The sequence below is a fragment of the Andrena cerasifolii genome, chromosome 3 (genome assembly GCF_050908995.1).
Source record: "Andrena cerasifolii isolate SP2316 chromosome 3, iyAndCera1_principal, whole genome shotgun sequence".
NCBI classification, from domain to species: domain Eukaryota; kingdom Metazoa; phylum Arthropoda; class Insecta; order Hymenoptera; family Andrenidae; genus Andrena; species Andrena cerasifolii.
In genome coordinates this window covers 13522023-13540314 of record NC_135120.1, presented here as the reverse complement: position 1 = coordinate 13540314, position 18292 = coordinate 13522023, and the positions used below count along the sequence as shown (strand labels likewise).

The window sequence follows — 18292 nt, the reverse complement described above, 5'->3', positions numbered from 1 at the left end:
CAACGTTCCCCTTTACGGCCGCCTCGTGGCGAAATTACGCGTCTTCCCATAGGCGTACCATCTCTGCTACCTGCCACCTTCTCCGAAACAACACTTCGGATCTCGGCTGGCCACCCGGACGAATTCAGCGCGTGGAAAAACACCGTGCTGGTTTTTTAAGACAGATTTAATTGGGACGCGAAGTCTCGAGTCGAAAGGCTACTGGTGCAGCTTCGATTCGAAGCGACGCCTACGCCAGTGGCTGATGATAATGCGAGCACAAACGGATCTCTGTCCGAGCCCATCCATAATACATCGCTCCGGGCACGTTCTCTGGTTTTTTGTCACTGGATACGTTGACGGATGCGTGAAAGGAGCGTCGAGCCCGAAGTACCCGGAGCTTCCTCCACCTCTTCGCGCGGAGAACGAAGGCTGGCAGGCCAGAGAACCTCGCCTCGAGGATTTCGAAACTGCTCGAATTTTCGTTCTGATACTTGATCATCCCGTGGTGGGAATCTTTCAATTAAGGCATCAGGATGCCCTGGGTAATTGTACACTTCAATCGCTAATTGAGAGTACTCTGGCGCTAAGGGTACACGAAACTCCGGAGCGACATTGACACATAAATCACACGAAGTTAACCGCACTGAAACGATAAGTTGCTGTAATAACTGTTGCGATATCATCGGCATCATTAATTATCAGTTTCCCCATCTCGCCGACCGCATCAATGAAATTCAACGCAATCGTGCGATTAAACAAGCAGGGCGTTAAACCCGATCGTATCGTAAACGAATTATGGCCAATATTATTTAGATATCCGACGGACCACTAGATGGACGACATGCTTGCGACTCGATAGAATCTTCGGGTAATCTCGACGATCTGGCAGCAGTGCCATTATCTCCGAGTCATTTCCCCAGCAATTATTATTCGAACACTTTCAAAAGTCAATCAATCGCACCACGAACTCCTACGACGCTGTCAGAGGGTTAGAGGTCGTAAGTTGCCGAAGAAAGAAGATCTATGGAATTCGATCTGAACCCTCGCAGGGTCAAAGAACCATCTCCCATGGAATAATAGCCGAACAGAGCAGCCACTGTCTCCCCTCGCACTTCGCTTTTTGTCACCAGGAGCGTCATCCCCCTGATCCTCTTCTCCCTCGTCAGGATCGTGAATCGTGATCTGTGTCCTCTCTGTAACGCGAGAACCGTGTTGCGATAGCACCCTCGCAGCTATGTTTGCTTCGGAGCGAGTTGCTGGTTGGTGAACACCCCCGGGGCCAGCAAGCCGTGCGTAACTAACCTCACGCACGCTTCGCGTATCGACGTCACCGTACACTGGTTCCATTCATAAAACGCGATCGCACATAGGCGAGTCTTTGCGCGAGAAACGCGCTCTGCAGCGAGAACTGGTTTGCCCTCTTCTCCTATCAATTCCAGAGTTCCACATATTTCACCGCACCTCGCTGCGAAGCAGCAACTCCCTCGAATCTTACCAAGTGCCTAGCGAGCCTCCTGCCAGGAAAGATCTTTGTTCTCCAGTGTCTCGAGAGGACCACCGCGAAAGGTCCTCTGGAGGCCTCCTCGGCCTGGGAAATTGATCTTGGTGGCGTTTTTTGGCCCTCTCGAAAGCTCGAGGAAAGGGATCCTCTGTTGCGGACGGGCGGCGAGATTTTCGTCGGCGGGCATTTCCCCGGGGACCTGCACTCTGTCAAGGCGAGTTTATCCGCGAAGTGACGGGCCACGGCAGCGGTCTGTTTACGCCATAAAGCTGGTCGCGCGATCGGATGGCCGTGTTATATTAGGTGGCGCGAAGTAGGCCGGCTCCGAGGCTACCGCTTCCTTCGAGATCAACTTGGAGAGCATGCCGATTATGTACCTTCTCCACGCTCGCCGAGTTTATTTGGCCAGCGCTTGTCGAGGTATTTCCTATTTGGTGTTCTTCGGACTTCCGATCGCAAATAGCGCGAGATTCCAGCGTCTCTCTCAACAAACTCCCACCTTCCGGAATTTCCTATCGGGATTCGAGTGTTTTGAATATCTAAGTGGCTTCGGACTGGTCCTTTGCTTAGGGGAAATCTGTACAGAGCACAGAGTCTCGACTCGAGAGAAATGGGCACAGTGGTGGCGACAAACATCTGCGAGGAATTGTTCCACTTTAGCAGGTGACGAGTGCGGCGAGCTTGGTTCTAGGAACGATATCGATCAGATTTGCGGCGTTTGGCGCGTGCTCCGCCAGCTCTGACGCAAGTAGTCTATCCGGTGTCTATTGTGACGGGGGCCCATCAATGAGTCTTGACTGCAACCCGGTTCCAACGACGCTGCGAGCCGACCCTCGTCGTTCGCGGCGAGGATTATCGTTGTTATCGCGGCGTACGCGGACGCGCCGCTGAAAAGTGTCGAGCAGGCAATAATAATTAATGTTAAGTGATAGGGAGTTCATCGAGCGACACAGAGTGATAGATGTCATAGGTCCCGTTGCGCCCGCAGATAACCCCTTCTCGTGACATCGCCCGAGAACTTATCTGCTTCCACGAATGCCCGTTGCATACCGAATTCTTTCGCTCCGCCACGGACTTTCTACGGGCAAGATAGCGTGGCGTTTTCCGACCCGATCGTGCGTCACGGAATACATATCCTCTTCCACTGCTCGCCGTGCCAGAAGTCACGCGCCGCTTCAGGTGTCGCAATGTTCCACGCCGGCAAGTGTTATGGAGTAATTGGACGCGGAGATGCCGATTGCGCGGGGAGAAATGGAGAGAGGAGGCCGTTCCTTGACACTGATAACAGGAGCTATTAGAAAAATCGCGCATAATCAGTGAAACGTTTCTGTACGTCAGGAGCCGAGCGATTTCTCGTTCATTAAGACGCTTACACTTTGGAATACGAGTTCATAAAATGTCTATAAACGATGCGTTTTATTGCGTTATAATCTATACCCAGAAATGAGCTGGCGATAAGGTGTGACAGGCCTGCGGCGACCGTAGCGAAGGAATTGAGAGTTCCTCGAAAAGTAAACGACCTGAAATCTCCTTTAATCGTTACGACACAATTTGACGTTTATAATTGATAACGATTAACGGAATACTTTGGAGAAGGCTATCGGTAGTCTACTCTTATATCAACCCCTTTCCGTCCTTTCCCTTGGAACACACGCGAAACAAGAGACAAACTGTGGCTCGCAACTATCGAAAGTTAATATTTTGACCTATCGCGCGTGTCGTTCCCAGATACCCAATATCGCGGCTTATCCACAATTTTAATTGACCAAACACCGTTTAATGCTCTGCTTTCCATGTACAGTGTGTGTAAAAAATAATGTTGTAACATTAAAAGCGAGACATCTACCTTATTCCATCGCTTAAACTTAAAATATAGACTCTTTTGTGCGAGTATAATAATAATTTGGCCACACGCTGTACTAGGGTAGGTGTGGGTATTACTGCGGTTGCCCCGATTACTGCGGATATTCTAACACAAATCGTATTTAATGTTGGAAAGTACAAAATCTCTTGCAAATTATTTGATAAAATTATTTTAAACTCTATTACAGATAATTATTAATAAATATGTACAGCAAAGTTATTATTAATTCTTTTATCGTAGTTTGAAATTCGTCAAGGCGAAACTTTGATCGATTTCCCGATATGGCGGTCATGAACACCTACCTGGAAAACATTTATATTTTTGTTATTAACAGTAATACATGGAATGTAGCGTTATTACTCGATAGAGTAAGAGTGATTTTTTTTCTCAGAAAAACAGTAAATCAGTCATCCACATTTTGGTTTTAATTTTTATTTCTCGCCGCAGTATTAGGTGCAGTACTTTACACCATGTGCATTGTATTACTGCGGACTGGCGACTGCGTAATCTAACCATTTTTCAGATCGTACGTAAATCTAATCTCCAAAGTGAGCCGCGGTGCGTAGGTGACAGTTGCAACTCCGTACAGATGCCAAGAAAAGATAAAAGCGGTATCGCCAATCAGCTCTATGAGGGCATTGATTTCTTTGCCGGTACTCTATTTAGCTTTAAGACTAATACTCGGAGAGCCCTTATTGCTGAAAGGCATTACTTAGCTTAGCTTATTCTCCATCTACCTACCTGGTAATCTTTGTTCATGTCTAGCGTTTTTTTCTCTCTCTCTTTTTTTTCTTTTTCTGTAGTTTACTATAATTATCTTTTCCTATATTGTTTTTGTGCTTAATGGGCTTGTTTCCCGAATAAATTATTATTATTAAAAGTAGAAAAACAAAAGAAAGTCAATAGGCTTTGTTATACTAGTATTTTGCCTAACATCAAACCGCAGTAATATACGCGCAGTAATTGGTATTTCGCTAGTAACTATCACGCAGTAACGCATGTATGTCCGCAGTAACTCCTGCAATAACATTGATGTTTAAATCTCTGTATTTTTAATTAACTGCGCCTATTACCGTACCCTTACATTTTTTTTATAGAGTTATTAAGGTCGCAACTTTCTTTTAAAAGAAGAAGGAAGGACTTACATTCATTTGAGCGCTATATCGAACGTTCTAAAGTGAACCTATCTTAAATAAAAAGTACGAAAAGTGAGATTGAAATTGCCTCGTACTGTGTCTGCGTCTGCCACGTATCGGCGCAGAGTTTCGAGAAAGAATGAACCGAGTAACCTCAAGCAGTTTACCGTTCGGCGATCCATCAAGCAGCCACGGTCGACGAAAGGCGGACCCCTTTGGTCCCCGGTCGCTTCCGGTGCTATCTGTTTACAGGAAGACGATATTCTATTAAGCGGGGCCAAGTAGTGTCACGTCGGCGCGAGCGTCCCATGAGGATCAACCCTTTGCCTGGCCCCTGCATAATCCACGACCCCGCGGAGACGCAGGAAATTAGAGGCCCCTCTCACGGACCTGCTCGCGGTGCCACCAGCCGAGAGAGAGAGGGATGATTTAGGGCCGAATTATCGGGAGGAATCCTATAACGAGGACCGCGGAATATGCACCGCAATGAATTAAGATTCGGACCGTCCCCTTGCCGCGCTTTCGACGGCAACGAACGGGAACGTGGATGAATCGCCGCGGGCAATCGCGTGTTCCTCGAACTCGAGAAATCGCTGATGGGATTAGAGGCACGAGGGGGCGTTGAATTTTCTGTGCGATAACGAGCGTGCGCGTGCGTGTGTGTGGAGACGGGAGAAGAATGTTCTGAGCGACTCATTAACCGATCTATGAGCTAGAGGTATATTACCGATGTGTAGCTAAAGGAATTAAGCAACCCTTTCCAAATAAGAGGCAACCGACTGTACCTAAACGCGGAGAACCTACACCTATCGATTCTAGACCCCCATAAATTATTTGCAAATAGATGGTCCAGGGCTCAAGCAAAATCTCCCCGAAAGCTCCATGATTCATCGGAAATATACAAGCGAGCTCCTCCAATCACGGAATCACGCTGCCGAGATCAATAGCGACCGCGGAGATAGCCTGCCGTTCGTTTCTCGATCTCTGCGGGCAACGGACGTCAAACGGAAGGCATCGGGAAATAAAAGGACCAGGAGTTGTTATGACAGTCAGCGGCGGGCAATCCATCACCGAGATTTGGTCTCCACGGGCCGACCGCGGACCAACTTATCCAATATTTAAGGTTTTGTCCCTCGCGGCCGGCCTGATATATCACTCGCATTAATATATATTTGCGGGGGAGATAACTTCGCCTCGAGGGGAGGGGGAACAAGCGGCTGGTCGCATAAACGACCGAGATTCGCAGCTTCTTCGCGAATAATGGATAGAACGTTATTTATCGCGCGCTGTCTGGCAAAATGAAACCTTTTGCCAATAGGAGCGAGTTCCTTCTCGCGCTTCCCTTGGCGAGGCGCTCCAACGAACACCGGAACGACCATCCAAATGAATAATTAATGCTTGACACATTTCACTAACTCGGCAAACGTCCCGGGAAACTTCTGTTCACTTCAACGTGGAATAGGCTGTGAAGAACAGCAACCTGAGTAGGTATGCACTCACGTGTCTACATACATAGTTCCGCTGAGAAAAGGGACCGACGCGTGAATCGATGCCTGACGTGCAAATAACGATTCAATTTCTGGCTCGTTCACGCGCAAAGCGTCCCTCGGTCGATGGGCCTCTTATGAATTGTCCCGTAAACGCTGTCGTGTTTCGGGGAAAGCCATTACGCCACCGTTCACGTGGACACTCGACGATCACGAGATCCGACAGAGGGTTGGAGAACGGTGATCTCCGGAAGTCGGTGTAATTGCAGGGTATCGTAATTACAGGTCGGCCCCGAGTGATACGGCACACGAATGGAACAGTGTTTTTCGGGTTGACAAGAGACGGTACGAGGCAAGGATAGGGCTGCATTATCGGCGGAGCCAGCTTGCGAAATTGCGACCGCGCGAGGAATTCCTCCGACCAATTAGGTTGTCCGAGAAACGATAAAATGCAAATCGGTGGCGATACTGCCCTTCCGTTTACGAGGCCTTCTCTTCCTGTCGCTCCTTTTTCCCTCCGCTCTTGGGGCCCTGCTTCACTTGGGTCTCATCGGGCAAGGAGACAGGGCCGGCGGGATGACCGAACTGCACAGAGGATGTTAACGAACGATAACGCGCGATTCGTCGAAGGGGGTATGTTTTAGAAAGGGAATTGATAATGTCGTCGTGGAATTGATGAATCGAGGCGTCAAGCGCGCTCCGAGCTACCTCGTGTGCTCCCAAGCGCACATATCTTGCCGAACATCTGCTACTATCCTATCATGTAGGAACGGTGCCTTTTTATTTCAAGCTTAACGTCTTCCACGGCAAATCCATAAATCTGTTATCGGCGTCTTAAATAGCGCGCGCGCGCGCGCAGCGAAATTTCGTAAGCAGATCGTCGCGACGATCGTAAAGTTTCTTTGGCGATTCGTACCGCGGAAGCGGCGACTCCGTTTACAAGTTGACGCGCGGGCCGTAACGAACTACGCAATAAAAGATAAATGATCCACGAAGTAGTTTATTTGGGGAGCGTATCCTTTCTAGAATTTTATAGACTCGATCGATCGTTAAGCTGAAACGAGCTCTTTCGCCCCTTCGACTCCTTCTGTGCCTCTTTTTTTCGGCAGCCTATCGAAGCCGGCGCGTTGTCGTCAATGTTTATCACGTCTTCTGCTCACGTCCGTCGAGCCAGCCATTGCGATCGTCTCGATAATGCCGATCGCCAGCGATCGACGTTTCACGGAAATGTTTAATCGCGTTCCTAACTGCTCGCCCGGGTAACTCAATTATCTGGACGATAATGACGCGCGTCGACCCGGGGATATCACAGAGTACCATTCCGCTGGCTCGCTTTGAGACGCGGATACGTTCTCGCCCGTTGCGAGTTCGTCGAATGCGCTCGACGGCCCCTAAGCACGCGATGCTGCTTCTTTTTTATGAAATCCTACGGGCTAAGCTGAAATTGTTGGTTTAAAACTTTGGATGCGTGCGGTATTCGGCCGAGCGAGCAACGGTTATGAAGCGAGAACGGCTCGGTTTGCGCGACCACACGCGAAACTAACTTCTGTCTGCCGGACGTTTGCGTGAAAGTGGACCAGTCGGGCCGGAAACGTCGCATCGTTTGCGAAATCACCTGTCCGGTGAATTTCCGATGAGAACTGACGAAATCTCGCGGATTTTATTAAGTGGATACTCGTAGACAATTGGTGACGTGCGAGGTATATTTCTCGATATTGCTGGAGTGTTCTTCGAACGACAGCCACGAGGATATAGCTCGAAGGAAGTTGTAATTATTCCAGCGCGGAAGGCGATGAGGGGGCGCGAGAAGATCGTCCCGCTTCGTAATTCCATCGGGGAACAATTTCCACTTTGATCCCTGAATGGAGGAAGGGTTCGGATGGAAGGAAGAGAAAAAGATGCGAACGGAGCTAGCAGCAGGATTGTTCGGGGGCCGTGACGAAGCCTCGAACTCGTTAAGGTTGTCTGCAGAAGGGGCTGGTTGTAGCTCGAAAAGCACCGGACATAACGCTAACGCGGCGCATACAAACGGCCGCTAATGGCGCGGATAGCTTTTGTTGTTTTTAATTAACCCTTTCTTTTAAGACGACCGAAGGGAACGGTAAAGCCGTGGAAGAAGGGGGTTGAAGGCGCTCCTTCCTGCCTTCTGCCCATCCCGCAACCCTTCCCGTCCCGCGGGGGATGTAAATATGCGGGGAATTGCACCTAGGAGACAGCCGCCGGCTCCCTGCAATTAAACCTTCATCTAATTAGCTCGACTGATTGCCGGCGGACCCGCGGGATCGACCGGAAAGCTCGCTCTACCTGCTCGTCGATGAATTCTTTCCCTGCACCGAGGTATCTGCTCCAACGATTTTCATGAAAAATGATCAACAAGAGAGACTCGTTGCTAATGAAACGACGAGTGCTCCGCTTGATACGCGAACGTCGCGACGCTCTTCGAGTGGAATTATTGCGAGAAATGTACCGAAACGGTGCTCCATATCGGCCGATTGATAAGCTTATATTAACTCTCTGGTAATTAATTCTTTCGGTGCTCGGTGAGTGGCAGAGAAAGTTTATCTTCCGCGCAGCACTGCTCGCGCTGCTTCTCTGGCGACAGAACTTGGTGGAAGAGGCAAGCTAGTAATTTAAATTCTTAGAAATGCATTCTGAGAGATGGATATAAGGGAAATTCATAAGGATTTGTGTGATATTAATCGAAAAGGAAAGTGGAATCAGAACTTGTACGAGGTCCGGCAGTTTTTGAAGGAAGCTTCGTGCAGCGTCGAGGAAGCTTCAACTCGGTCGAAACGCCCTCGAAATGGTCGCGGTGTCGGTGGATAGAAGGACGAAGAAGAATCGCGTTAGGAGTCGGCGCTTTGTCGCGGTCACGGGGCTGTCAATCACCGGTGATAGGAGGCGACACGTTAATCTGAAGAAGAGCCAGTTGACCGCACAGCGTCCCCTCTTCTGCGGTCAAACAGACCCGACGACCTCGTCTCTCTCGGTCTTTTTACTCGTCACTCCTCTCCGGAATCGTCCGCGACGCTTTGTCGCTGGTCGAGAAGCTCTGAACTCTGTTACACCTTCGCGGCTGCAGCTCCTCGATCCCAGAAACTCTAGAGAAACGAAAAGTAGCATGCCTACATGCGCCTTAGCAGCCTCGTCATGGTAGATTTGCAGGGGTCTGCCGCGTCGGTTCGCGGGATTTCCTCGGCCCATACGCAAGAGGAATACCCGATCGCGAACAGCGACGTTTGCAAAAACTGACCGGGCCTGACAAATGCGCGAGGAGGCGTAGCTGGACGTCTTTACGGATGAGAAACGGACGGCGGGGTTATCCGTGTTATTAAGTGCCGCGTTTCCAGCAGGAATGGCGCCATTTGTTTGGTCCGATATCGCCCAGACTAATTCGCGTTTCGCTAGGCTCGCCGAGACAAGGAGGAGGTGTTGCCACCGCTCTCTCGGCATCGCTGATGAACCAGCGAGTACCTCTGCGAATGAGCTGTTACCTCCTTTCACGGTTAACAACGACGTTTCCTAAGCGAGCTGGTTCCTCCTTGAAATATAATACACCGGTGGGCTGGATGCTCCGTGGAATCATTCACTAGGGGCCTAAATCGCTATCGCGCGATGGAAAGGAGTCGCTCGATGTTCGCGAGAGGAATCCAGGTGCCGCGAGATTTATCACTGCTCGACGGAAGCCGATGGTTACCATTGCAAAAGCAACGCAAGCAGGCAGCGTCTACAAAAAAGGGGCTTTTTTATCGCTGGACGGTTCAAAGGAACACTATACAACGCGGTTTGGATTTGAGGGGAAGTGCGCGGAAGCGAGACGGGTGCAAAGTGGAAGAGATTTATCGGTCCGGCGTGTCGTGGGCCGCGGAATAGCAGCCGGTTATGTTCTGTAGGCAGCGCGGGATTCGGGGCCACCCATCCGGTAGATCGCACCGCGATAAACGCATTATTTAATTACCGTGAGTAATTACCGATTATTACACGCCGCGGCCTGTCCCGGCGCGCTCTCCGCCATTAATTACACGAACGATCGGACGAAACACTCGTTACGCGGCAGTCTTTAATCGGCTGGAGTTCGCGTGGCCTTCGCCTATACGCAACCGAATCGCGGTTCACCCTCTTTCTCTCCTCTCTTCGAGCCTCCCAAGCGACAGCAGGCACGCTTTCGTTCATTTTTTCCCTCTCGAACGGAGAATTAAGGGCTCTCTGGGTTTGTAAATCACAAGTGAAAGCGGAGATCGATGGGCGACCTTGGAGATCCAAAGACCTTGCTCCAAGTGGTTCGGACGAATTTAAAGTCACTAAAATTGTAAGCTGTTAAAGATATCCTTTCTTATCATAGGAATTGCGCAACCTGTGAAGCCAAAGTATTCGAAGAGCCACCCTGTCTATTCAGAAAGCGCAGCCACTCTCGAGTGGCGACCGATCCCAAGTACAGCGCGGCAATTCTCGGGATTAGGATTAAATATTGATGGGCAGCTTGATACAGATTAATGTGGATCCGCCTGGAGCTCGATCTCCTCGCGCAACCCGAGAGTGATTTGTCTCCGGACTCCGTCTCTCGCCAAAAGCAGCGACACAAGCGTATCCACCCCTGGTCTATCGTTCGAAGGAGAAAGAGGAATGCCTGATTGCCACCTACGGACGTTCCACAGATCGTCGAGTCCTCTTATCTGCCCCGTTTCCCCCGTTATCTCCGAATTCGCCGTGGCCTCCCTCTTATGAGGGGACCCCGTCGCTGGGAGTCGCTCGTTCATCCCCAGATACACCCTCCTAGGGGGAATCTATTAGCGCGTCGGAATATGGATGCTAACTTATATATTTACTCTCCCGATAACGTCGAATTATTTCAGAAAAATTCTTATTAGCGAGGAAGAAGCTGGCGAAAGTCACGTGGAAATAAATTGCCCCGTGACATGTACGCGTCTACTAGAGCGCAAGGAACCACAGAATCCAATGCTTCTCACAGCTCCGCGTGTTCGGTTGCCCCGGAGCTGACGGCTGAGCAGTTTACGGAAGGCGTCGCGACGCTCGGGGGAGGGCCGGGAGGTGCAGGCACGGGTGGACGCGCGTGTCGTCGCTCCAAGCAGGCAGTGAAAATGGTTTGTGCCAGAAAGTCTCGGATAAGTTAAACACGGAGCGCGGTCCGGGGGCGTCGTAAAGCGCCGCGGCGCCTTCGTGTTTACGCGGAGACGTCGAGGCCCACCAACCGCGTCATCCCTTTCCATCGACACTCTATGGCCGTCTTGCTCGAGCGCGCGCTCGGCCCGCCGTCGCCTTCATTCTCTCTACTTATTCCGCGTCTATTTTCGGCCACGTGACAAATCTCTATGCTGGCCGGATTTATCGAGCGACATTCTGGCCCGTGCCGTGCCCATATGGTAGCCACGCCAACTATTTCGGGACGCGAGGTGCGATCTCCCTTCGACAAGTGTATCCACTCTCGATCGGCAACGGGAACGTGTCAGGTACGGGATCTTACCCTGGAAATGGCCAAATTCTTCTCCAAACTTCGATCTGATTGCAGCGGAATCCACCGCTGCTTATCAACGGACAGCAACTGCTTCCAATCGTCAAGCTAACCGTTTCTAAGAGTTCTACCGTAGCTCTAGCATAGATTTTCACACTCCACGCGTTCGAGACTTAAAATGGCACGGAGGAGAAATAATCAAGAGGCTTCAGGGCTTTCGAAAAGATAAAGAAGAACGTGCTCGCGGCCAGCGATCCGGAGGATGATTTACGAGCGTCTATTCCGTCGCTGGAATTTGTCAGTCCTCGTCCGAGGATGACCCTAGGTGTTCCTTCGACCTCTCGATATCGATCTCCCTTTATACGAATCAAAAATCGGGGGAGAGAGGAGGTCGGCGTGGAGCGGCGTGAAAGGCGCGTTCCCTTCGCGCGGAGAAAAACTAAGTCTTAATAAAACCGGGCCGAGATAAATTGGTACATTAGCATCTCGGCCGTGATTCATGGTGACGTTCTCTGAATGCTGGAACGAAGACCGAAGGGGCCGTGATATATCGTCATTAGCATTGGTTTCATATTAGAACAAATAGAGCCACGTTTTAGCCCTTAAAACGGTACTTAATGGGGTGTGCACCCCCGAGGAAACTCTCACGGTGACTTGTACTTTCGTTGGCCATCTGTCCGCGCATTGTTTCTCGTCCACCGTGGACAATAGGGAAATGGGCCTTCGGTTCCTCTCAATTCACAGATAATAAACTTGAGAGCAAAGCAAAATTCGTTCCGCATTAAATCCTTCCCAGATACCTTCGAAGTCGGTAGACACTCTTCTATTAGGTTGTTGCAAATGAAATGGCCGTTTCTGATATTTTAATTCAAACTTTTACTTGACAAACCTAATGCGTATTTCATCAATCGAAATAGTCATTATCGACTTCAATACACTTCTCCCAACGCGAAACAACTGCACCAACGCCTTTCTGAAAGAAATCCAGAGTACGAGAGGCAATAAATTAAGCGAATGCAGTTTTTACATCCATTTCTTCTCGAAACACTTTTCCAATCAAAAAGCTATCTAGGTGCTTGAAAAAATGGTAATCTGTAGGTGAAAGGCCAAGAGAATAAGGAGGGTGAGGGAGAACTTCGCACTTCAATTCTGCTAACTTTTTAAAGGATTGTTTTGCAGTGTGTGGTCGAGCATTATCATGAAGCAATAACACACCGATTTGTCGGCTGTTTAATACGCAGTTTTTCATGCATGATATCAATTTGTTGACAGTGTTTGTCTGAATTTATGGTTTTACCTCGTTTTAAAAATGAAAAATGCACAACACCCCTTGCTGACCACCATACAGACACCAAAATCTTTCGCGGATGAAGGTTCGGTTTTCGCATATGTTTTGGAGCTTCATCTGCATCCAACCACTGTGCAGAACGTCGTCGATTGTCATAAAGAATCCATTTCTCGTCATAAGTAATTAGTCTATGTAATAGGCCTTCATTATTATGACGAAAGAACAAAGAAGAACTGATCTCCAGGCGGCGGATTTTGTTGCTTTGAGTAAGTTCATGTGGGACCCATTTGTCCAGCTTTTTTACTTTTTCCATGGCCTGTAGATGTCGGGAAACAGTTGAATAGTGAATATTCGTTCTCACTGCGATTTCCCGAACAGTTAGGCGTGAATCCTCTTCAACCATATCTTTCAAAATAGTGTTTTTGATAACTGTTGGCTTATGGCCGCGAGGCATATTTTCGAGGTCTGTATTACCAGAACGAAATTTTTCGAACCAACGCCTAGTGCTCCGAGCACTTGCCAGTACCATTGCCGAAAGCAGTATTTATATTCCGCGTTGCCTCAGCCACACTGTGACCAAGTTTGAACTCATACAAGTAAATTATTCGAATTTCCTTATTTTCCATGATCAGTTAAAACGGTTTTAAGTCACGTATACCGCACAATATAACAGAAATTATACACGCCGAATCACGTGTGAGACATGTACGTTTCAAATGATACAAATACAACGCCATCAGCACGGAAAGGAGCTAAGCCACAAAGCCGAGAAGTTTAAATTGTAGAAATCGGCCATTTCATTAGCAACAACCTAATACTTCAAAACGAAGCCACCCGATTCACAGATGTTCCGTTGCCACGTCTGTCCCCGGCCGACAGAAACAATGCTTCATTTCCATAAAATCATTTCCCAGGAAGCAATTTCTGGGGTTTCTGAAAGAAAGCAGCCGAAGCCCCCGAAATCGTTTCCGTCCACAAATCACCGGGCTCCCATTCGCGGTTCTCCAAACAGCGATTTGTGTCCCGCTAAAGGGGGCAATTACAGGCAAATTTATTCGGCGTTTCCGTGTAAACGCGCGAGACAAAGATTCGATGGCTCGATATTAAAGGTGGCGAGCACGCGCGCGTCCCCGTCCAGGGGAAACAAAGGACGCGACGGGGGGTGAGCAACCCCCGATCCGTTGTAATTCACGGTTTGTCGGTGCATTTATTAACGGCGCGCCGTGTCACTCGGGGCGACGCCTTTTCCATGATTTATCGTGCACGCGCCAAGACGCCTGTGTAAATCCCTCGCGCGGGGCTAGAGCTGGGTCAGGGCGCGTCTTGGTTCGCCCGCGGCCACCCTTCCCTCATCTTCCAGCTGCCGAATCCAACATGCAGATGGAAACGCAGATGTTGCATTTCAACCCTGTCACCGTCCGAGAACGCGCACTGTCTTTCTGCGCGAGCCTTCGGGCGAGCACTCCGGAGAGTGGAGTCAGTTCAGAATACTTTCGTTCCTATGCGAAGTGAATCTCTGAAATGGTTAATCGTAAGTGGTTTCGATGACGACACCTCGCTTCCCCTTCGTGCCGATTTCACTTTAGACCCGGAACGTATGTTCTCCTGGTAACAGGACCACGTGTATTCGTCGCAAACCCTCCCGATCCTCGGTGTTGCTCCGAGAACGATGTTCGCCGCGGAAGCATCTCTGAAACGCGGCCTGTAAGCTGGCACGCGAAGCTCGCGCGGATAAACGTAAAATTCAGTCGGAACGTACGTGCATCTAATAAATACCTAGTTGGAGCCGCAGCGGACGATTAACCGTTCGGGTGCACGGCAGAATTTCTTTCTGCTCCCGTATAACCTTAGACGCGAGCGGATACGCATACTTTAAATTCCGATGCCCTTCCCAGTAATATACAGAGAGCGAGCAATTTAGCGTAGACGGCCGGGGAGAATTTCCCGAAGTTCCCTTCCAATACTTTACGTGCCTCGAAACCAGTCATCTACGTCCCCCGTTGCCGATCCACGATCTACTACGCCAATTAAACGTTTTTCACCGTCTTGCACGGCATTAGGGCCCCCACGACCCTTTCCGATGCATCGCCTGCAACGCGATGCACCTCCGAACGACCCATCGATTACGCCTCGATGATGATGGACATCGTTCCGAGCTGATGGAGCGACGAATTTACCGGGACTTTAGAATGCAACGCGCGATGTTTGGCAGTCCCGTTGAATTTTCATGGGGACGAAGAGGAAGCCGATTGAATCAGACCTGATCGATAGAAGTTCAAGGGATGTGAATGCGAACGAGACACTGTCAAGGCTCCGCTGGCTTCCGGGGAAGATACCGGCGAAGGACGAAAGGATCATTAGCGGCCGATGGGGTCCGGCCATGATACACGGGCTTCCCGGTGAAAACTGTATTGAAGCGGCCCTCTCGAAGAGACAGACACGTCCCGTCGATATAAATAAAGTATCGGGGGATAGAGAGAGCGGGTCGGAGGCTGACACAGCGACGGGGCAAATGAAAAATGCCGAGACGGACGATCAATGTAAATATATTCATGACGTGGGGTGAGCCGAGCGGCACGGGGATGCCAGATATGTATACCGACTTTTATAGGATGGGGCTCGCCGAGGACTCGATGGCACTTGGACGGCACATAATTCACTCTTTGGCAGCTCATTACAATTTAAAAAGGCCTTTGTCAGCGTGCACTGACCGTGATTTCTTACGAGCTGACGAGCTGCTCGCGCGTCACGGCCCTGTCACCTTCGGGACAGCGAAACCAGCCCCGAGGTACCTCGAGGAGCTCGACGAGGACCGTCCGTCCTTCCACGAACGCCCAGCCGAACTCCTTAATTTGCCAGCTGAGAATCAACGTCCTCCTTTTCCTCTCTCTCTCATCGTCACCGTTTGCCCGCTTCGGGAACTAGTCTAGCTCACGACGAATTTTTTACAAACAGAACGATGCCTGCCGTGTCACTCACGAATCGTCCCGAGCCGCTCGGGGATCGACAACAGCGGGTTTTTGCCCGGCCGGACGGAACCCGTCTGGCGCAGGAACAAAAGGAGCAGCGACGAATCGACCGCTCGGGATTTCTAATTCCAGTCGCCCGATCGGTCATGTCGAAAGAGAAATGACTCGGTCGGCGTTTTCGGCACCGATACCCCGCGCAATTACTGGCATCGTCTTTTGTACCAGCGGCTCTGATGAATGGCGCTACTGGGCCGATCCGTGTCGACACGGTCATCAGCCGAAACTACGGATCGCCGCGGAACGAAAACAGGCCACGAGAAACAGGAGGCTGAGAGAATCGGCTAGATTTCGCAACGTGACTCGCCAGTTCCTCGCCAAAGCAGCACCTGTTTAAACAATTTTATTTATCTTGATTGCTCGAGTATTTCAGCGCTCTTGGCGACTTCGATCTTCAGGAGTCTCATTCAAAGTAAATAATAGGCGAAGTTAACTCCTCTTTCTTTGCTCGCTGAGCGGATAGGCAGCTTTCTCGCGAGGCACCTCTTCTACCCAAGCAGGAGGAAAGTTCGGAAGGAAGGTAGGAAGAAGAGGCTACCTCGGAGGAAAATGCAACTGCGTCCCCGTGGGACCGAAATTGATATGTATTCCGCGCCGCGGCGCCGGCGCGTCCAATCTATCGCGGGTCAAGCAACCGGAATTTTAAGCGCGATACACGCCAACGTACGTCCACATCACCCTCTACATCGATTCGAGGGTGCTTTGTGCTCGTAATGTACCGGGTGTTCCGGGCATTTTTTAGTTCAACCGCTTCTTTTACTCCTTACTGTTTTTATGACCCAACTTAAACGTTCCTCAAATTAATATAGGTAACTTTAATTCAAGATAAGTAGCATCGACATTAGTGATTCGTGCACTTGTCAAGGTCAGAGCACAAGGAAATACCCTATTCTGCATTAAAAGCCTGTAACTTCATTGCAGAAAGCAAAGTTTTCGATCGTTTCGGTGCAACACCCAGTATACTGGCGAACAACGGAGCCCGATCGTTCGAAGCAGCGACGAACGCCGGCCAATCGCCTCTTCCATACATTCTAAAACTTACGAGGGCATAAAGTGCGCCCTCCTATACTTATATATCGCCGATACGTATGCATACACGCGCCCGTAGCCACGAACGGATCGCGTGAGCGACCGCGGAGAAGGGTGGAGCGAAGGGAGGGCAGTGGTCATCGTCGGAAAATTGAATTTCGTCCCTGAGGGCCGGTCGGATGAAGTATGCTGACAGTTGGAAAATTTGCGTTTAACCGTGTGCACGCCACCCTCCCCGAAAATCCTCCGCGGCTCTCTTTCCCGGATTCTTAAATCCGGGGGTGTTGCCTTGAATTTCTTACAGTTCCTTTCGCTTGCTTTCTTTCGGCGATTTCTTACTAAATAATGAGAGGCTTAGGATGGTGGGATTCTATTTCTGTCTCAAGCCATGGATTATCTGACATCGATTCTAAGTGGCGGTACTTACCGTGACGCACCCATCCGTGATGACACCTCTCGCAGTACCGGATGTGTCGCTTGCCTGGGGTGAAGGAGTCGCAGGAGCATCCGTTCACCGTGCACCTGATGCACTGCAATCAGAGAACGCAATAATCAGTAACTAGGGACGTTGAAACGAAAGGGGTACACTTTCAACGGGAACACCAAAGTTTAATGTTTCTTACAGCTTAGAGAGCATCATCTGTTTAGCGGAAGGAAAGAGTGGAGAGTCGTGGGGGGTTCTGTGTTCCGCCAGGGGGAGGGTGAATTTTTATTCGACTTTCCAGCCGGGGGAGGAAATATCCCGGACAGTTTGGCGCGGATTAAAGGATCGTTGCCACGGGCGAGTCGGAAAAAAGGGGGTGTGGTATTTTGAGTGACCGTTTGGCATAACGCCACCCCAGAGGAAGCTCGTAAGAGACGAGGCTCGGTCGGATTTTAAGGAACCGTGAATATTTTCCGCCCTTCGGCACGAAATTAACCCCTTGGGAGCCACCGTCCAATCCCGGCCCCCCAGGGCTGAAAGGAAACGAGCGAGCCTCCTGGATCGGGTATTACTTTATGTACGCGGCAGAAAAGTTTATTTTCCGCCAGGTATCCTCGACCGGCTGCCGGCTAAAAAATATTAATTCCTTCCTCCTCCATCTTTCGCGCGTTCCAAAGTTTCCCGTTAACCGACACGGATCCGCACTAAGGGAAACTTTGGATCCTTATTAAACGGGAGCCTTTTCATCGTCGAACGTCATTTTCATTATGGTACGAGCACCTCGACCCGACGTCCAGATCTCTGCTGAAAGTGCAGCCGCCGGAGACCGATGGTAAATGTATCTTCAAAGAAAGGGAAGCTTTCGCAAGAGTTGAGGTATCTAGAGACGCGGTAGTGTCTCGACGCCAAGTACATGAAAGACACCCTGTATATGGCGACTGTCGCTACCGCTATCATTTACTCGTCGCCGGGCTATTCCAACCTAACCTGAAACTTATTTCATTAATATCTCATCACGCCTGCAATATTTTCTAAGTTTAATGGTATTTTTCTTATGCAAACCAATTATTATTATCTTCTATTCT

The 18292-nt window shown here is 49.9% G+C and overlaps 1 protein-coding gene across 1 annotated transcript in view; it reads right to left on the bottom strand.

Moving 5' to 3' along the window:
• LOC143367276 (uncharacterized) overlaps positions 1-18292 on the bottom strand; it is a 256180-nt gene that overhangs the window by 149032 nt on the left and 88856 nt on the right. The window contains exon 3 of the mRNA XM_076808912.1: positions 17211-17313. Coding sequence (XP_076665027.1) covers positions 17211-17313 — 103 coding nt within the window. The remainder of the gene's footprint in view (positions 1-17210; positions 17314-18292) is intronic.